The 18,125-nt window shown below is 35.0% G+C and overlaps 1 protein-coding gene across 1 annotated transcript in view; it reads left to right on the plus strand.

Annotated features, from left to right (window-relative positions):
* GPR158 (G protein-coupled receptor 158) overlaps positions 1 to 18,125 on the plus strand; it is a 422,582-nt gene that overhangs the window by 223,165 nt on the left and 181,292 nt on the right. Inside the window, exon 4 of the mRNA XM_003821403.5 lies at positions 9,087 to 9,310. Coding sequence (XP_003821451.1) covers positions 9,087 to 9,310 — 224 coding nt within the window. The remainder of the gene's footprint in view (positions 1 to 9,086; positions 9,311 to 18,125) is intronic.

Below are 18,125 nucleotides of genomic sequence, written 5' to 3' on the forward strand. Positions count from 1 at the left end.
TCTATTGAATAAATGCACTGTGGTTTGCTTAACCATTCTAAGGTTTATACTTTTACTAGTTTCTATAAATATAAGACTATATTTATACAAAAATGTCTAGAAGTTTTATGTTTTTTTCTTGTCAATGAAATAAAATTAAGGCAAGCAAATAAGTTAACATACTGTTCACAAATTGTCACAATTTATTTTGGCAGGCTTACAATTACAGGTGAACGTTTTAGATTCCTCAGATGGCCTGTAAATGCTACTGTAACCTTCTCCCAATGTCCTCCTTTATGTTTTTTCTCAAGGCAACACTCATATAGGAAACTAAACAGCTGCTACTGCCAAAGCTATATAGCTTTATACATTTGCCATTTGTCTTCAGGAAGTATTTGTTTTATCTGAAAGTTCTAAGTCTCATCTTCAAGGGTTTTTAGATTTCAGCAAGGCAGATTGGCATTCTGTGCATGGAGGATGTGTTTCTGGTTGCTCAGAACTGAGATTTCCAAATCAAATTTTGATGCAACGTGGTTGCATCAAACAGATTTGTCCATAGGTGCCAAAGTCAGCTGTACTAACTCATATTCTTAATGTGTTTTTCTAGTTTGTTTCCAGCACCTTGAAAAATACTAATTAAATTTCTTAAGCATACATGGTTTGAGAGCATGAACAATGAAGTAGTGAGTTGAATATTATTTTCAACTAAGCATCTGTATTATAGATTAGTTAATTTATTTTTTTGAGAGAGCACTTTCATCAGTAACAATTGTTTATTGAGTATCCAATATGTATAAACTACTGAGGTGCTAAGTGTATAAAGAGATACATCTATAAATCATGGCCCCTATCTCAAAGAATGTAAACTTTTAAACAATCATAAGCTTAAGATACCATTAAATAGAGCTTCTTATTATGTAGTAGTAGTATGATTTCTACTAGCTGCATATGTTCTCTTTTCCTAGATAGAGAACTTCAGCATAAATCAGCAAACTATTTTTAGAACTAGAAGATTATTAAATTGTGCTTTGAGTACTAAAGGAAACACTCAATATCAAAAGCTCTGTGTTTAACTTTAGTTGCTTTTTGAGCTTTAGAAATCAGGTCTCTTGACTTTTGGTTTTGCTTTCTCTCTCTTTTACAACTTTGTGTTCCTTTTGGAACCTCATGAATTTTGATAGTCAAATGAAGTTAAATACATTGTTAAAGAGGCAGTTTTTTATGATGGCATGTTACTGTTTGCCATTTGTGAATTGATCTCATGGTATTTGTGAGCACAAAGAATAAAATGTGCTCATAATTTATTTTCCAACAAGTTGCCTTTTATACATGAATATTGAAATATTTAACCAACAATTTATTTCCCATAGAATTGTTTGGAGTTACATTCAGTTTTCAACCTTATATCTAGTTGCTACTAATTCAGTAGATAGAATACCTGTTAACTATGATTTCTCTTCTACTTGAGGAAGACAATAAAGTGTATAGGCTTTTTCTATGTCCTGCATTCATGATTGTATTTTATGGCCCAGTATTTTTGTCTTTTGTAATTTTAATATAGGTGGGAAAATAAAGATATAAAACCATTGTCCTATTCTTAGAGGGCTCACAGTTTCTTTTCACATACCGTATAGATTTGTGGAACTCTAGCACTAAGCAGAATAGAATAAAACAGGCAAGTAAAGAAAATCACAATGGCATGTGGCCTTAGGAGAGAACTGAGCAGAGACAGAGTATATCAGTCATGGAAAGCTCTCCACGTTGACGTGGATCTCTAGACCATGATGGCGCAAAGGAAATACATTGAAGTCCACCTTTGGACAGCAAATGTGGACTATTCAGCATACTGTCTGCAATTCATATGTTCCAAAATTCTACCCCCGATTCTCTATTCCGAAAGGTTGAATCTAGACAAGTAACTCAGTCTTCCCAGTGAATCAAAATTGGAGAACATTGCAATCACTATGAAAGAACCTTAATTTATGTGAATAACAAATTACGTCAATGTAGAAGAGACCGTTATTAGGAAAGATAGATGAATGATAACATTGGATTAGTAAAAGGATACATATCTTTCTATTATAATGCAGAAATGATATCTAAGTCCGATTTAGAAATAACATTTTCTAGTAAGAGAAGGAAGGGAGACTAATTTTTCACTAATTATATAAATTTAACCCACACAAAGACATTTCTAAAAGAAGGTACTGTATTTTTAATTGCAAAAGATACTTTTTTTTTAACTCTAGGATATATGTTATGAAAAAGAAATAAATGGCTGATCCTAAGCCCAACTGTTTAGAATGTTTCATAATGGCTTAGTTTGACAATAATCTGTAATGATTAGTTGAATTTGGCAAAATCTGACAAGAGAAACAATTTCCTTTTTTTTTTTTTTTTTTTTTTTTGCTAACATGACATTAAGGTTGTTCCTTTGGTGATGATGTCAGCTTATTGGGCCTCCAGATGTTAAAAGCCCTGCTTGGGTAGTTTGATTAGCCCAGATCTTAGAGTATCCCACCATACAGCAGTTGAGTTATGATCAACAAAACGAAGAGTGAAATAGAGAGGGTTCTACTCTTTAAGTGCAGTGGTTTAACTGGAAGAAATTTATTTCATTCTCTACTATATTTAACAAATTGATTTAGATGTAGTATTATAAAGGAGCAAAAATGACCACAGGCAAGAATAAACTACTTCTAGGAAGTAAATTGTTTTGTGAATGTAAAGGAAAGCCTTTAACATCATGATTAGAGTTATCTTAGTGACCTACAAGATCCCAAGTTAGTTCACTTTTCCATGTCCATCACATGATTACCATGTTGTTCAAATCTGGGTGCACCATTCAAATTCTATTCTATATGAATGCTGCCAGAGACAGCTCACTTTGGAACGTGGAAGCTATGATACAAGCTTTTCATGCCCTGCATCACATACTGTTGACTCACCTTAGATTATAGCTACAGTAGACAGTTACTATTACTGAACATGCTGCCAGTAGCCAACTTCAAGTGCCCACAGAATTTATTTTCTTTTCTGCCTCAGGGCTGTCTCTGAAGCCCTCTAAGCTTGCTCAGCCCTTGCCCAGAAGTGTGGTGAAATGGAAGTTTCCTGGGATAACTGTCAAACAAAAGGATTGGTAGTTGCTGCATAAATATTCCAGCCTTCCATCTTCTGGAAAGTCAGATCTGAAGGACATTGTATACAGTTTTTAGAGGGATCCCAGCAGGATTGATCCCCCATTTGCCCACAGTAATATCCAACTCAGTAATCTACCTTTTATTACCTTTTCTTTCTTCCTTGTCTTACTATATCTGATCTCCTTCTATCACTCTACCTTTGGTCAACCTGAAATAGTTGAAAGGATCAGATTTCAGTTTAAAAGAGTTTATTCAAGCAAAAAGCTGGGAATAGCCAGCTGGGAAACACGGACGCCAGAGAACTGTGGTCAGTGCTATGAAGTTAAAAGTTAAATGTCTTTCTTATTGGAAGAAAACAAATAAATTTAATAGGATTGCAGTATTTTCTATAAAAAGTTGATTTATGAGTTACAACAATTTAATTAGTTATAATTTGTTTTCTTTTCCATCTGGCTTAATTTCTTTTCTTTACAGCTGGTTTTCATTTTCTTTCCAGTTTACAAAACTGTATTTAACATTCCATCTTATGACAATGTGATAGTCATGAAGTCTTTGTGTGAGAAAGATATTAGTAGGAGAGAAGTTAATCTATCATAAAGATCATTAAGATCAACAATGAAGAGGAAGGTGATCTTTTCTGGTGCCTTTTAGTCACTTGCAACATTTTACAAAACAATGTAGGTAAGGAATAAGACTAATCTATAATCAAAGATACAAAGGTTATAGCTGCCAGTTATGTGACTTGGGCCCCATAATCACATTCCTTTAAGGTTCAAAATAATTTAGAGTTCCAACAGCTTAGATTTTGAATAACTTATTTTTATATTTTACACCTTCTTTTAGGAGTCATCTCCTAAATCAGATATCTATGTCCAAGTTCTTATCTCAAGTTCTGCTTCCTGGGGACCAAGACGAAAATACCAGCTTTAGCTGTTTCATAGTGGCAACTTGCATATAAATTCAGAAAAAAAAAATGTTATTTTATTTTCTGTTAAAGTTTTCTGCATGTGCAGTTACAGAAAGAAATAATGCATTGCCTCTTGTAAAATAGGAGGCAGAGTTTGGGGATAATTAAGAATTTTGTTTGGCATTAATATTGGGGGGCCCTAGGTATCTTTGCTATTTTTATTCATTCTTTAGGTAATATTATCTAGTCTTGTGGCTCTAAATACTACCTAAGTGCCCATTATTTTCAAATATTTATTTTCGGTGCAGGCCTTTTTCACATGTATCAAGATGCCTTTTAGATGTCACCACTTGGATCTCAAGTAGACTTCCTTAACCTGACATGTCAAGATTGGACTTATGATCTCTTCCAAAGCCTTCTCCACATATGTTCTTTCCCTTCTTGGTTAATGGTAACTTTTTTCTTCCACTCATTCATACTAAACACCTTGGAGACAGCCTTGATGCTTTTCTTTCTGTCTCACATGATAACCAAGTCATCTAAAATTATGTCGACTCCACCTTCAAACTCTGCGTGCAGCCATTTTTACTGCTATACTGTGGTCCCAGCCACTATCAAGTCTCACCTGGATTATTACAGTAGCTTCTCACCACTATCCCTGCTCTTTCCCTTGTCCTCTATAGTATGTTCTCTATACAACCAAAGCAATCCTTTAATTACATAAAGCATATCATGTTACTCCTCTACCCAAAACCCTAACCCTAACCCTAACCCTGCAAAGACTAAGCTTAAATATATGAGCAGTTAACATACTGCAATATTTTTCAAGTTTGAGTGATTCGAGGTGCTAAATAGTCTCTGCTTATCCCATCTCAGAGAATTAAACCTTAGCTGATGTGGGTGAAGTTTCAAGTTTCATTTGTATTGAAAGTAAATAATGTATACTGTTTAGGTTAAATGTTGCCAATGTCTTCCTAAGCCAGTGAAAAAAGGTCAGCCTATTTAGTTGAAGCAAGAAAGCAAAGATTTGTGTGAGAAGGACTATTTTCTAAAACAAACAATACCTTCACAGATACTTTTTTGATTAATTTAACTTCTATTGTAGTTCTTCTTATGGTATTTTGGTTTGTGTGGGGAGTGCTTGCACCTGTTAGGATTCACTGTCCTTTGTTGCTAATGTCCAGTGCCTGGTAAAACCATCATGTTTCAATTTGTCCATTGTTTTTGGTTGTTTCTGATGGGAAGGTAAATTTAATCCCTGTTCTTCCATCTTGTCCAGAAGGGGGAAATCCTAACCTCTGTGTCTCAAATCTGAATCTTACAGCCCATACTTTATCGTCTCCTATTCTACAGTGCTCTATGACTTTTGACATTGTAGTCACCATCCTCAGACCTTCTGAATCCTTGACACCTTTATCTTACTCAGTGAAATGACTCTGACTTCACTTATGTAATTATCCAGTTCATACTCGAGTTAACTCATTGTTTTCTCAGTATCCTAGCTTCTCATACTTCTTAGTTTTTGACTTGTGTGCCCTATGATTCTTCAAGTTTTCCTCTGCATTGGATACCTTTTTTTCATCATCTCAAATTGCTCTTGGCCTTATCTCTTTCTCTACCCATTGCGATCACCATGTCCTGAAGGTTTTGAATGGCTTTGTTTAAGTGCCGTTGAGGTGTGCCTTTCTTCATATCATGCTTCGCACTTCCTGTTCTGCTATGAGGTACCTCTGTGTTCATGGCACAAGATGTGAGAACCTGCTTTGGACTCAAGTGTGCATAATGCAGGCACATGGAGGCGGTTGATGATTCTGGAAACCCTTTATCAATGAGTAAGGTTGACAATGGAGACACGTTTTCCCCTTTATCTCCATGATTGACTCAGATTCAAGAAGTCCCTGGAGGATAGAGCACAAACTGCTGCCAGGGAGTGAAGGCTGCAGCTCCATTATACAGCCTTGTGTTGGCTTTCCTCTTTCGCCTTTTTACCCCTCCTCTCACACTCTTGCTGTCTGGGAGCACATTTTGTAATCACATGAAAAGAAGCCTAAAACTGTCATTAGCACAATCCTTTCTTTATTCTCTGTCTGTGACTGTTCTATCCTCTGCATTTGTTTGTATGCTACCAATAATTGTACAAAATCACAAACTATCTTGACTATGTTTCTTAGTAATGCATACTGTCGTACTCTAACTGGATTATTTTTCTGCCAAGTGATCTGACAAATCATCTTGTATTATATTTCTGCCTCAACCTTCAGGTCTTTAGTCTCAAAAAAGGCCTTCTTCACTCTCAATATGTATTCTTATCTGCTTTGTTGAGAAGGATAAGACTACAAGATTGGCTGCCACATTTTTTCTACTTCAAAATGTATTTTTCTTTTCAACTGATTCCTTCTTTCTGCTAAAAAACAAAACACCTTTTAAAAAATCTTTGATTTACCTCTACTTTTTTCCAGTGTTAGAAGAAGAGATATCAAATATTCTTAGAGTTAATTTCTCCAACTATGCTCTTGATTACATCCAATCATGACTTCTCAAATACTTTCTTTACCAGTTTTCTCATATAATTCCTCAATTTCCAATGGCTCATTTTTTCCTGGATGCAATTGTGTTATGATCTCACCTGTTTCAAAGAAAACAAAAAACAAAATCGCTTTTTAAAAATATCATAATTATTCCTATCAACCATGAGTTTTTCTTGCTTTTTTCATTCAATAGAGCATTTATTTAAATACTATTCTATCTTATTACTTATTTAGTACTTAAGCCTTGACAACTTAGGGACTAAATCTCCTACTCTTTGGAAATTATTACCTTATAGGTCAGTGAAGGATAAAATAATTATTAAATCTTGTAGCCTTTTCTCAGTCATCATATTGATCACATTATAGCATTTTTTAGTAAATTGCATTTCTTTTATGACACTGTAAATACTCCTCCCTGTATAGCATCTCCCTCTGTACATTTCCCAGTAATTATCCACTCCGAGAGATCTCTGCAGGTTCTCTCTCTAACACCCACTCTATATCTCAGTTCTGTCTTCTAACTTCTCTGTTTCGGAGGAATATCTTTAAGGCACCATGGATTCCTAATTACTCTTTGCATCTCCTATATTTGGAGAAGAGGAGAAAGAGCTAGTCACTATGATTTCTATAAATATTAACAATCTCAACCAGGTGCAGTGGCTCACACCTGTAATCCCAGCACTTTGGGAGGCTGAGGCAGGTGGATAACAAGGTGATAAGTTCGAGACCAGCCTGACCAACATGGTGAAACCCTGTCTCTACTAAAAACACAAAAATTAGCCAGGCGTGGTGGCGCGTGTCTGTAGTCCCAGCTACTCAGGAAGCCGAGGCAGGAGAATCACTTGAACCTAGGAGGCAGAAGTTGCAGTGAGCCGAGATGATGCCACTGCACTCCAGCTTGGGTGACACAGTGATACTCCATCACAAAAATAAATAAATAAATAAATAACCTCATTTAGTCCCACAGCAATTCATGTTTCATAAATAAGTAAACTAAGACCCCAAGTGGTCCAGTGAGTTGTCTCATGTCACAGAGTTATCTGGAGTAGGGAACCATGTCTGCTTGACAATAAAATCCATTTGCTTTTCATCATGTAACAGAATGATGACTCTTAAACAGCATTATATCCACAATTATCAGAGAAATATTCAATTATGCTTTTGCTATTGTCTTTACTGAGGAAACAAAGCAGACAAATACATTATAGAAAGATTGTGAATCCTTAATAAGAGTTGAAAGAAACTAAGACTTTCTGTTAAACTGTGTATTATTAAAATGCTGTTACCTAGAAGAACCTCTTTCCCAAATTCCTCAGTTAATCAAAGTTGTGTTATATACTGAAGTGAGTTCATATTCATTAATGTCTTTTATGTTGAATTCAGAGTTGGAAATAGTTGTTTCTGTTTTTTTTTTTTTCCTTAGTATTTGGCATTAATTGGATAGATGTTGGTGCTAAACTCATCTTAACTATTAAAGATAATCTTTACCTATTGGGCTTCAGAAGTAACTTAAGTTTGATAACTGAGACAGAAGAACCTAAAATTAAAAGGAGGATCGATAGCAATAAGTGAATAGTGTGAAAATGTCCTAAGAGCTTGCAAAGTGGGAAATTACATGATAGCTTGTAAGTATAGACTGTACTCTGGGCAAAGGATGCACCATCATTAGGCAATTGCACACTGAACAACTGTCAATTAAATACCATTTTACCTAATTTAGACCTAATGAACTTGGTAGATGAGATCCCTGATGAATGAATTAAGGAGCAGTCAAAGTCTCATTTTGGATTCTGTGCTATCTAGGTCAAGAAGTTCCCAAAGGTATGCATGTATTTACTCGGCACATAAAAGCATCAACTTTCTTATTTCTACTTCTGGTTAATTCTCTAACAAATATTTGTGGAATGTGATTTGTGCTTTTCAGTTGATGAGTGGTAGATAATGATATAAAAGACTTAGAAGGCCAGGTGCGGTGGCTCACGCCTATAATCCCAGCACTTTGGGAGGCAGAGACAGGCGGATCGCAAGGTCCGGAGATCGAGACCATCCTGGCTAACACAGTGAAACCCCGTCTCTACTAAAAATACAAAAAATTAGCCAGGCGTGGTGGCGGGCACCTGTAGTCCAGCTACTTGGGAGGCTGAGGCAGGAGAATGGTGTGAATCCAGGAGGCGGAGCTTGCAGTGAGCAGAGATCGCGCCACTGCACTCCAGCCTGGGCGACAGAGCGAGACTCTATCTCAAAAAAAAAAAAGACTTAGAAAACTGTTCCCTGCCCTCATGAAGCTTTATTTCCATTTTTGCTAATTTTCCTCAACCACTTTCGATGATGATTTTTAAAATCAAAAAGATAAAAAGAATTTTGTTAAGAGTCTAAAGGAAAAGTAACTCCTTCCCCTAGCAAGAGGGTTGACAAAAGGTCTTTAATAAGTGAGAAGAGGAATGAGGAGTCACGGATGTCTTTTGACTCTATACTCAATCTTACCTACCTAAGAGGTGCAAATGACACTGTGGTTTTATTTGGAACTTTCAGGAAGGGGTCCGGATCAGCATATTTCAGGAAGTACAAAAGATGTGTCAGAAGAAGCCTATGTCTGCCTACCTTGCAGGGAGGGCTGCCCCTTCTGTGCTGATGACAGCCCATGCTTCGTCCAGGAAGATAAGTATTTACGACTTGCCATCATCTCCTTCCAAGCCCTGTGTATGCTGCTCGACTTCGTTAGCATGCTGGTGGTCTACCACTTTCGCAAAGCAAAGGTAAACCCAGGTACCCTGGTTATGATCCTGTATTACAGAGCAACCTCTTATCTTTTTAAGCAAACAGAATTTTCCAATTCAAGTTGCTTCCCTCCTAAGCAGCAGTCTTTCTATAATATGATTGGACTAGAACATGAAAGTTATATTCTTTAGCTGACCAGAAAAATAGAGATTAAAACATGATACTTTATTTTAACATTTACAGACTGTTTCCCCTTGTTTAGCCTGGATCTCAAGTGCTTCATTGACTTAAATGACTCTCCTTTACATCATGTCTTTGGCCTCTAGAGAAACTTATTCTACCAGCATCCAATGTATTATTAATTTTTTTGTATCCAAGAAGCTTTGTTATGTTTATTATATTTTTCTTTTCTTAGTTGTGTTTAAATATGGTAAATGACTCAACTATTTTTAGCGCATTATACTTTGAAGAATGAATTTATTTATGACCTTATATTTTGTCTTACGTTAGTGTCCCAGAATAATAACAATCCCAGGAAGAACTTACACAGTTTTGGAGAGAACATGTCCTTTGGTTCTAGTCTAAGTAATCAAGAGTAGTACAATCCAGGAGCAGTGGCTCATGCCTGTAATCTCAGCACATTGGGAGGCCAAGGCCAAAGAATTGCTTGAGGCCAGGAGTTTGAGACCAGCCTGACCAACATAGCAAGACCCTGTCTCTACAAAAAAAAACAAATTTTTAAAAAGCTAGCCAATGTGGTGGTGCATGCCTATAGTCCCAACTATTTAGGAGGCTGAGAAAGGAGTATCTCTTGAGTCTAGAGTTCAAGACTACAGTGAGCTATGATCACACCACTGTATTTCTGCCTGGCTGACAGAGTGAGACCCTGCCCTGTCTCAATAAAAAGGGGTGCGTAGAAGCATTTGTATGCCTTTCAGTCAGGGGTAGATGAAGTGTTAAAATGTGCAGGACAAAGCTTTTGGGGGAGCTTTCTCCAGTTGGCCACCCAATTAGTTATATGTAGCCAGTGTTGTATTCGAATTTGTGATTCTGATGCTTGCAGAAATTTATCTGTGCCATTTGGAAAGAAAACAAAACCTAAAGTTTCCAATCTTTTCCAAATTCAAATGATCTCTTTATACTGGCAGAGTTGTACAGATTGGTTTAGATTACAGAGCTCATTGAAGGTATAAAGTGTTCCCATTAGAAATTTAAAAAAATACCCTCTGTGAATGGCATCTATTATGAAGCCTCAAGGTAAACAGTTTTATTATTATAAAGCCTCTGTTGAGATTCTAGGAGATTGTATTCATTATGTTAATGTTATAGACTTTGATAGTCATTTAAAATGGACAGTTTCATTAGCAGAAGAATCCAGCACAAATTAAAATCAAGCTTTAAGTCAGCAAGTAAGTGCAGACAGGCAGATAGCTCCTCATTTAACCAATACTTATCTTTCTTTTGCAACAAACTGTGTGTTATATAATAAAAATAGTAGCCAAGTAGAGTTGAGAAATATATAACCACTGTTACCTAGATAAAATTATAGGTTTTGTAAAAAGCCTGTCAGTGGTATAGCAGGTAGAATTGAAAGGTCTGTCTAACAAACTTCTCTGAAATCTCTCTGATATAATGTAATTAATTTATATGGTAGATAACACACAGTTCCCTATGAATTTTAATTGATTTTGATAATTAATGATTGCTCTGCTAAATGAGTCGGTAATACATGGTAGGTAAAATATTACATTGGATATTTAGAAACCTGAGATAGTTCTGACAAGACCAGTGTCTTAATGTTCATGTTACTTAGCATTGCCGGTTATTAAACCTTGCTAATATCCCTGGACCTTCATGTGAAATGTCATTTTAATGACCAGAATCCTACTGTACAGGACTATAATGAGAATACATAGCTTTACATGTCACTTTAGTGAAATTTCTATAGATTAAAAACTATTAATAGTAGTAATTGCTAAATTAAACATTATCTAGTTTTAAGATGGTCACCTTTCGAAGAATCAGTTTTTACAGAATGTGACATAATATAAGGGGGATATAAGCTAATAAAGTGAATGAACATAGACCTTGTATGCTAATGAAAAGAAATGTTCAGTGCAATTTTCTGCTGTGATTTCAATTGCTAAAAGCAACTGTAAAAATGATAGAACATTCCAGTATAGAGATTAGAGATTTATAGAATGTAGAATTTAGATTTGCTTTTTAAAGATTTCCTGTGTCTTTGCAACATTTCTTTGGATAAAGAAGAAACTTGATGATCTCTTTTGTAGCAATATTGACATTTTTTTCGGAGTTTCCTATTACATTCTCTACTTATTGATAAATTATGTGAGCTTTGTTCTCTTAATTATCAATTTACATGTATTTTGACCAAAAAATCCAATTGTAATACAGAGGTAGCATTACAGTTGCGGGTAAGTGTGCAGACTCATGAGCCAGATTGTTTAGATTTGAATACTGTCTCAGCTCCTTGCATACTGTGAGACTTTGTGAGAATTGCTTAGCCTTTTATTGTCTAGTTTTCTCCTCTGTAAAATGGCATTCGCACACCATATACAAAAATTAAATTAAAATGGATCATAGATCGAAATGAGAGAGTAAAAACCCAAGAAACTTTTATTAGGAGAAAACATTGACACAAATCTTCATGACCTTCAGTTAAGCAGTGGGTTCTTAGATATGACAACAGAAGCAGATAAATTGGACTTCATGAAAACGTTTTTGTATCAAAGACAGCATCAAGAAAGTAAAAAGAAAACACATAGAATGGCAGAAGATATTTGTAAATCCAACCTGTGATAAGGAATAGTATCCAGAATATATAAAGGACACATAACTAATCAATAAAAAGATAAGTAAAACCAATTTAAAAAGTGAGCCAAGGATTTAAATAGACATTTCTCCAAAGAAAATATATATATAAGCCAAAATGTTTATGAAAAGATTACCAACACATAGTCATTAGGAAAACGCAACTCAAACTGACAGTACCCACTACCATAGCTAAAAATAGAAAAGATGGTAGCAAGTGTTGCGGATGTGGAGAATTGGACACTCTCATTCATTCCTGTTGGAAATGTAAATGGTACAGCCCTTTTGGAAAACAGTTTGGCAGTCCCTCAAAAAGTTAAAAATTGAAGTATGATATGATCCAGCAATTCCACTCCCAGTATATATCCAGAAGAACTGAAAACATATGTCTACAAAGAAATATGCATACAAATGTTCATAGGACATGGATGGACCTTGAAAACTGCTAAGTAAAACAGTTACAAAAGACCACATATTGTATCATTTCATTTAAATGAAATGCTCAGAATAGGCAAATTCATAGAGACAAGTAGATTAGTGGTTACCAGGTACTACCAGGAAGGAAGAATGGGGAGTTACCACTAATGAGTTCAGGGTTTATTTTTGGAAAGACAAAAATGTTACAAAATTAGATTATGGTAATAGTTGCACTACTCTGACAATATGCTAAAAACTACTGGATTATATACTTTAAAAAGGTGAATATTAAAGTATGTGTATTATATCTCAATAAATCTATTACAAATTTTTTAAAGGAGTTTACATATTATTAATACTTACCTTCTGGGATTATTTAAAAGAGTTAATGAAATAATCCATATAAAATACCTTACACTTAGTCTTCACTAGGTGTTTGTCTTTTGTAACATAATTTTGGACCGCTTTATAAAATTCACAATTCATGTATGCTTCCCACATTGGGGGCCAAGTATGACATTTAAAGTAGTTCGAAAGAATGAGAGGTTGGGAAACATAGCTGTGCCTCTTTGAAGTAGGTACCCAAGCTCCATTAAGTATTCATTCATAGGTACACATGCAATCGCAGATATTTCTGTGCTGATAATCTTCAAAAACCATTTACTGTGCATTTATTTATATGTGGCTTTTTGTCCTTTTCAGGAGTGATTACTTAGTGTGCAAACAAAACTCAGTTTATTTACCTACTTATTGATATTACTGGCTTTTCTAGGAAGTTTCAGTTTCCATCCCCATCCTCAAAATGAGAAAGTTATGGAAACCTCTCCTGGGTATTGATCATGAAGTCATTAGGGATGTTGAGAATTAGGACACATACTCCTTCTTGTGTTGTTATAATAGTTAGAAAAAAAAGTAACAAAATAAAAAGTTGTAATATAGGAATAAGTTTGTTACTATAATACTTTCCTGGTTTTAATTTAGCAAGATGAAAAACAGTTCAGAACTAGAATGGAGAAACCTCTCATTTTATCGATAAGAAAATCCAGCCCCTGAGAGATTAAGTTTCCAAAGGTAACACAGCCAGGTTGAAAAGTTTATGCATGTATATTTAGCCTTATTCCAGCATATGAAATAAAAACACTTCTAGAAGATTAAAACTGTAAGTTAATAAATTAAGGCTAAGTGAAAATAAGTATAGAAAAATTTAGTTGAAATCAAGGGTGAGGTTAAGATATCAAATAGATTCCATGAGGGCAGGGATACCGTTCTCACCCAGTGCCAGCAGGAAGGGCTTTCCTGGAGTTTTCTAGTAGCAGTACAAATGGGAGGAAAAAAAAATAAGTCATAGTAGCCATAAGATAAAAACCAACCAGTCACTGAGATGAAATTCAAATATTCCTGGCACCAAGTCTTGGAAGAAATTTCTCCTGTGGATCTTTATGTAGACAATAGTGTAAAATGTAGTGAATGATGAGCATTCTTACATGGAATACAATAATTATTTTCATGGCTCTATTTCTGTTAATTTCCCCAAATGTGTGCTGATGTTTGAATACTTAAATACAGCACAGGCAAATCAATTCTGTCGGGGTGTCATAATGTGGTCCTGATACACTGTTCTTGGCTGATGTTAATGCAGGTACTTTTAGAGTGTCTAGATCACGGTTGGCCAGTGTGCAGCCCACATGTTACTGCTACATGACTATGGTAGACACACATGGTTCTCTTTCCCATTTCATTCAGAATCATCCTCAGAACCATTATTAGGACTCTAAGCAGATTCTATGCATGAAATCTATTTTTTCTCCTGGATCTTGAAAAATAGGAGGGCTGCAAATCCTTCATATAAACTTTTATAAATACTGCTGGTCTTTACTGAGTTTTCAAAAGGTATTCACTGAGTGAAACCAAATTCGAGGTTCTATTACCTATCAAGAACAAGAAGGCAGTTGATTGTGAAGCTATGTGCTATTATAGTAGGTGAACCTGGGGATAGAATGCCATGTGCTAATGATGGCTGAGGCATCTACCTAGACACTCCTGAAGAGAAGTACATGCTCTCAGATGCCAGAAGACACCCTGAGGGAGGGCCAGGAAACACCTGGTTAGGGATGGCACCTAAGCTAGAATCTGAGACTTTTTCTCTACTTCCTCTTTTGCTGACATGTGAACCATGTTCTTTAATCCAGTTTCACCAGAATTCATAAAATCTTAGTTGACTTTCATATGTGCACCATATGTCATTGAGGGCCTGCTAGAAATGGACCATTTTGGAACTGAGGCCCCTTTTATTTATATTAGAGTAGCTCTGTGAATTGACAAATCAAAGATAGGAAAACCAATAGCAATGTCAAACCTAGCAGCTGAACCAGTCCTTTTGGGCAGCAAGCAAATATGTGTAGGGGTAATAGAGAGTTCTCTGTTCTCAAATGAAATATTAGGTGATCACGTTGAAGAGACATAACATAATATAGATACGTATGTCTTTCAGTTGCATGGTTCTTCCAGGAAAGTCTAACTTTTAGTACATTTAATTGAAAGAGATTTGTCCAGGCCCAAAATATCAACTCAATAGTAATTAACTACTAGCCATCATTGATGAAATATTGGTTTAACATTTTATCATTTTAAATGACACAAATGAGATTCCATTATACTCCAGGGTAGGACTTGTGGGATGACACCTCCAAGAGCAAATTAAAATTCACTCTGCAGAAACATGTAGGAAACTAATTACACACATTTGTCCCTATGCCTTTGGTTAAAGATGAAATCTGTCAGTAAACTGTGAATAATTTTGAGCCCAGTGTGTTCTTCTAAAACAACAAGAATTTTAAAACAGTATTTTAAAGAGCCTGAATATTAAATATTTTTTAATTTATTCTACATTTTTTACTAAATATTATGACAAGTAACATTTTTCTATTCGTGATCTCAAAGAGAGAGTATGGTTCCTTACAGCTTAATAATGTCAGGTGTTAGTATGATTTATTTTCAGATGAAAATTTCAGAGAAACAAGGTACACTGGAAGGAACAGCAGCATATACCATTTCTGAAAATAATCTTTTGTTTGACTTATTTTTAGTAAATTTTAGCATGTTTTGAGTTTAGTAATTTAGAAGAAAAGACTGATTTTTAAAAAACATGGACACACTGTAGTTGGTATTTTCTCCTCTATTGCTATAATCTTTCTTTTAAAAAAATTAGAAGTTGACAAGAGATTTAAGAACAATGCTAATTTTTTGTTTGAAAAGTGAGATGTTTTAATATAGTATGTGAAGTGATTTTTTAAGTGAAATTCTAATAGGTTAATTATGATGTTCTAATGACTATTTTGGTAAAATAAAGTTAGGTATGTCATATTTTTATTTTAGTAAAATTTTTATTGTTCATTTTCAGAACTTTTTTTTTATCATCACAAACCAAACTCTCTACCCATTATACAATAACATCCCATTTTTCTATCCCTTGGTAACCTCTCTTCTACTTTCTGTTGCTACAAATTTGCCTATGTTTATGCCTTCTATAAGTGGAATCGTATAATATTTATTCATTTGTATCTGACTTATTTTATTTAGCATAATGTTTTCAAGATTCATTGATGTGGTACCATATATTATAACCTGATTTCTTCTTGATGATGAATAACATTTTATCATATCTATATACCACATTTTGTTTTTCCATTCATCTGTTGATGGCCATTTGAGTTGTTTCTACTTTTTGGCTATTGTGAATGATGCTGCTGTGAACATTCATGTACAAGTGTCTATATGAATATTTGTTTTAAATTATTTTGCTATACACCTAGTAATGGAATTGCTGGATCATATAATTCTATGTTTAGTGATTTGAGGAACCACCAAACCGTTTTTCACAGAGGCCCCACCATTTTCCACCAGCAGTTTGGAAGGTTTACAGTTCCTCCATACCCTAACCTACATTTGTCATTTTCTGTTGTTTTGTTGTTGTTGTTGTTGTTGTTTTAGTATTAGCCATCTTAATGAGTGTAAAGTGGTATCTCATTGTGGGTTTGACTTCCATTTTCCTAATGATTAGTGACAGTTGAACATCTTTTCATGTGCCATGAGCCATTTATATATCTTCTTTGAAGTAATGTCTATTCAAGTCTTTTGCCCATTTTATTTTCACAAGTCTATGTTATGGTTCACTCTTGATGTTGTACATTCTGTGACTTTGGACAAATGTATAATGCATTTATCCATGATTATATTATCATGCAGACTAGTTTTACTACTCTAAAAATCCTCTGTGTTCTGCCTTTGCCCATCTCTTAATCAGGTTATTTGGTTTTACATTGTTGAGCTGTAGGAGTTCCTTATATATGCTGTATATTAATCTCTTACTAGATATATGGTTTGCAAATATTTTCTCCCATTCTGTGATTTTTCTTTTTACTTTCTTAATAGGGTCTTTTGAAGACCCAACGTTATTTATTTATTTACTTGAGACTAGGTTTTGCTCAGTTACTCAGGCTATAATGCAGTGGTATGATCATAGCTCACTGCAGCCTCAAACTCCTGGGCTCAAGCAACCCTCCCACCTCAGCTTTCTGAGGAGCTAGGACTACAGATGCATGCCACCAACTCCAGCTATTTTTGAAATATTTTTTGTAGAGATGGAGTCTTGCTATGTTGCCGAGACTGGCCTCGAACTCCTGTCCTCAAGCAATCCTCCTGCCCCAGCCTCCCAAAATGCTGGGATTACCAGCATGAGCCACTTTGCTTGGCCCCCAGTGTCTTTAATTTTGATGAAGTGTATCTATTTTTTCTTTTGTCACTTGTGCTTTTGGTGTCATATGCAAGAAATGATAGCCAAATCTGAAGTCATAATGCTTTTCCTCTATGTTTTCTTCTGGGAGTTTTATAGTTTTAGGATTCACATTAGGTCTTTAATCCATTTTGAGTTAATTTTTATGTATAGTATAAGATCAGAATCCAACTTCATTCTTTTTTGCATATGAATTTCCAGTTTTCCCAACACCATTTGTTGAAGACATAGTCCTTTCCCTATAGAGTTGTCCTGTCAGCCTTGCCAAAGATCATTTTATCATATATGTTAAGGTGTATTTCTGGTCTTTTTACTCTATTCCGTTGGTCTGTGTGCCTCTCTTTATGCCAGTACTGCATTGTTTTGATTACTATAGCTTTGTAGTAAATTTTGAAATCAGAAAGAGTGAGGCCTCCAACTTTATTCTTTTTAAAATTGTTTTGGCTATTTGAGCTGCCTTGAAATTTTATGTAAATTTTAGGATGTGTTTTTCTGTTTCTACAAAACTATTGCTGGGATTTTGATGAAGTTTGCATTGAATCTGTAGATTGCTTTGGGTAGTATTGCCATCTTAACAGTATTAAGTGTTCTAATCAATAAACACAAAATATCTTTCTACTTATATGTGTCTTTCATTTCGCTTAGTAATGTTTTTAGTTTTCAGTATATGAGCCTTTTGCCTCCTTGGTTAAATTTATTCCTAAGTATTACGATATATCACTTTTTATAAATAGGTTTTATGATTTGTATTGTCCTTTAGTTAAATGGATTATCTCACATATTATCTTCCATAGTCCCAATGAATATCAAGT

This window comes from Pan paniscus, chromosome 8, assembly GCF_029289425.2.
Source record: "Pan paniscus chromosome 8, NHGRI_mPanPan1-v2.0_pri, whole genome shotgun sequence".
Lineage (NCBI taxonomy): Eukaryota > Metazoa > Chordata > Mammalia > Primates > Hominidae > Pan > Pan paniscus.